Source organism: Musca domestica, unplaced genomic scaffold (assembly GCF_030504385.1).
Source record: "Musca domestica strain aabys unplaced genomic scaffold, Musca_domestica.polishedcontigs.V.1.1 112, whole genome shotgun sequence".
NCBI lineage: Eukaryota > Metazoa > Arthropoda > Insecta > Diptera > Muscidae > Musca > Musca domestica.
In genome coordinates this window covers 717025-719626 of record NW_026712140.1, presented here as the reverse complement: position 1 = coordinate 719626, position 2602 = coordinate 717025, and the positions used below count along the sequence as shown (strand labels likewise).

The following is a 2602-nucleotide window of genomic DNA, read 5'->3' as shown; positions in this document are numbered from 1 at the left end:
CAAACGAGAGAATGCAGTAGAACTGCAGAAACCAAACTGCAAAAAACAACATGCGAAACAAGGAACAATTCATATATACATACATACGTACATCAGTCAGTCTCTAGTTATGTGTGTGCGTTGTTGGTTCTGCAAATCGGCATTGCTTAAAATTCTGCCAGCAGAAAACAAAAACGAGAGTGGTTAGATAGAAGAAAAAAATTGCACATTTACGAAAAACGAAATGGATGGATGGATGAACGTTTGTCTGACAGACAGACTATTTGCCTTACCGACGGGATGACTGGCTGCCGGGATGGTTGGTTGCCTGTTTGTGTCGAATCTCGTTTTTGAAAATCATTTCGCATTTTTGAAATAAAAATATGGTAACTCCATGAAAAAAAAGTCGTAAACAAATTATTGACAATTAAAAAAGGAGTTTAAATTGTTTTTTATAATATAAATACCAAAAGTAAAAATGCCAGGGGCTTCAATACTTGCGAAGAAGACGAGATACCTGTTACAAATGAGGAAAATTCTGAAAACGACCAAAATATTGTGGATATCTACCCTGAAATAAATATGTACAACGTAGCCAAACGTATTAGAAATAATATTGCTAGTCAAATGAACTAATACATTTTTTATTTCAATTCATTTAAATAATAAAAAAATATTTTATAAAACGAAAAACAGATTGTTTTTAGTCCATTGTGTAAAATAATGTAAAGTTAAGAACGAGTCGTATTTGATTTTTCCTGTTCTACAGCATATTTAAGAGTTTCAAGTTCAACTATTTTGAGTTTCATTTCGTTCCGTTCACGCATTCTCTTTTGCATTTCAATATTATGTAACTGCTCTTCCACATACTTTTTTCCCAGGATGTTACAAAGTCTGTCCAACTTTTCAGTTTGTTTTTTCATTTCCTTACTGTTATCTTCTAGAATTTTACAAATTTTTTCCAAGTTTTGTAAATGAGAATTTTCCTCAACTAAAAGCGCATTTAGATCTTGCTTTGAGGGAGTTCTTGCCCGGGGTCTTTTTACTGCAGGCGTGGGTTTTGCTCTTGTCAGGCTGCCCGACACTTGTCTTATTGGTTGTAGATGGCGGAGAACACGATAAGCTTTTATTTCTGAGTCGTTTTTGAATAGGTGTTCGCGAACGGTTTTCTTCCAATGTTGGTGTTCTTGGATCAATTGCCAATGTAGAAACATTTTTAAAAGCAGCTGAAATGCATGATCTTGGTCTATCTTTTTTATTTAAAATCGAAGTGGTCTTTGAAGTTGAGGGTGAAAAATTAAGCTCTTCGTTTTCAGATTCACTTAAAACTAATTGACTTGATTTTCGAGTTCTTGGAATATGTGTAGATGATGACGAATCAAAGTTTTCTTTTTCAGAACAACTGAGGTCTAATTCACTTACAAAATCCGCAAAGCTTACTGCACCACCAACTCCATCGACACTTTTATACAATCCGCAAATTCTGATTAAACTGTTCTCGTGTTCACTGAAAACATATTGATTGATATCACCACCACCAGTTCCTCGCAAGTCCTTTTTATTATGGCACATCTTCGCCTTAACATTTCCTTTCCAATCTGACCAAACTTTCTTCCATTCTTTACAGGTTTTACTTGGTGGACCTGAACTATTCAGCAAAGCTGTCAATTCCGTCCATAGAGAATCAACAACAACCTTATCACCTTTTACATAGCCCCTGGCAATATCGTGATGTTTATCCATAAAATTGATAAAAATTTTGTCCTGTTTCACGTTTCGGTGTTTGCCCCTAAAGCATAAAATAAATTAAATAACCAGTTTTTGACGAAAATTTAGAAATATGTATGTAAATACTTACATTTTTGCCCGATTGACTGAAGCGCTCTGTCTCAAACCAAACAATTAATTGTTTTTTTGTTCTTCCCCTTTCTTGATTTTTGGTCTGTCAGTTGTACATTTCTACACCTTCTTCTTCAACACATATGGCAATATTTCAACAATATAAGTCTGCCGTTCATTTCTGCATATTTTTTTTGCGTTTTCATCATGGATTAGAAAAATAATAGATTTTTTGTAAAATAAATTCCAAAAACATGTTCATTCTAAGAGAATTTGGTTAATACAATATTTTCTGTTAAATGTATGTGTCTTCTGTTTATTTTTTACGTTAAAATCACTAAACATTTCAATTTCACCCTGCTTTTTGAAAGTGATATCAAAGCGCAAAATTTTTGCGTTTTCCGTTTTTTAGAGAAGCTAAAACCGTTTTCGTTTTCACTCTTGAACGATTTTACATTCTGTGACATGCCTGTATATATCAGCCATGGCAACAATAACAATAACAATGCATCCACCATTCAACGACTAACAACGACAGGAGAAGCAGACAGAATATTTTGCACGATATGACGAACAAACATTGGGGTAGATGGATAGATGGATTGAAAGTTGCAATTTGGTGAGAAAACAAGTAAAATCGGCGTTTTTTAACTGAACAGACCTCTTTCACGTTCTCGATGTGAAAACTTTAATTCTAAGCAAATCGGTAGTCCTTCCTCAAAGTTCCTCAGACATTTGAGTATAACGGATTAATGAGCCCAGGCCTAAAACAACAGCAACGAGC

At 34.3% G+C, this 2602-nt stretch overlaps 1 protein-coding gene across 1 annotated transcript; it reads right to left on the bottom strand.

The window, feature by feature from the left end:
* Positions 1-686: 686 nt before the first annotated feature.
* On the bottom strand, positions 687-2276 carry LOC131800435 (uncharacterized). Its single transcript, XM_059132164.1, has 2 exons — positions 1838-2276; positions 687-1768 (listed from the first exon to the last, which is right to left on the bottom strand). Coding segments are annotated over exons 1-2 (804 nt in total). The 5' UTR covers positions 1840-2276; the 3' UTR covers positions 687-966.
* Positions 2277-2602: the final 326 nt, after the last annotated feature.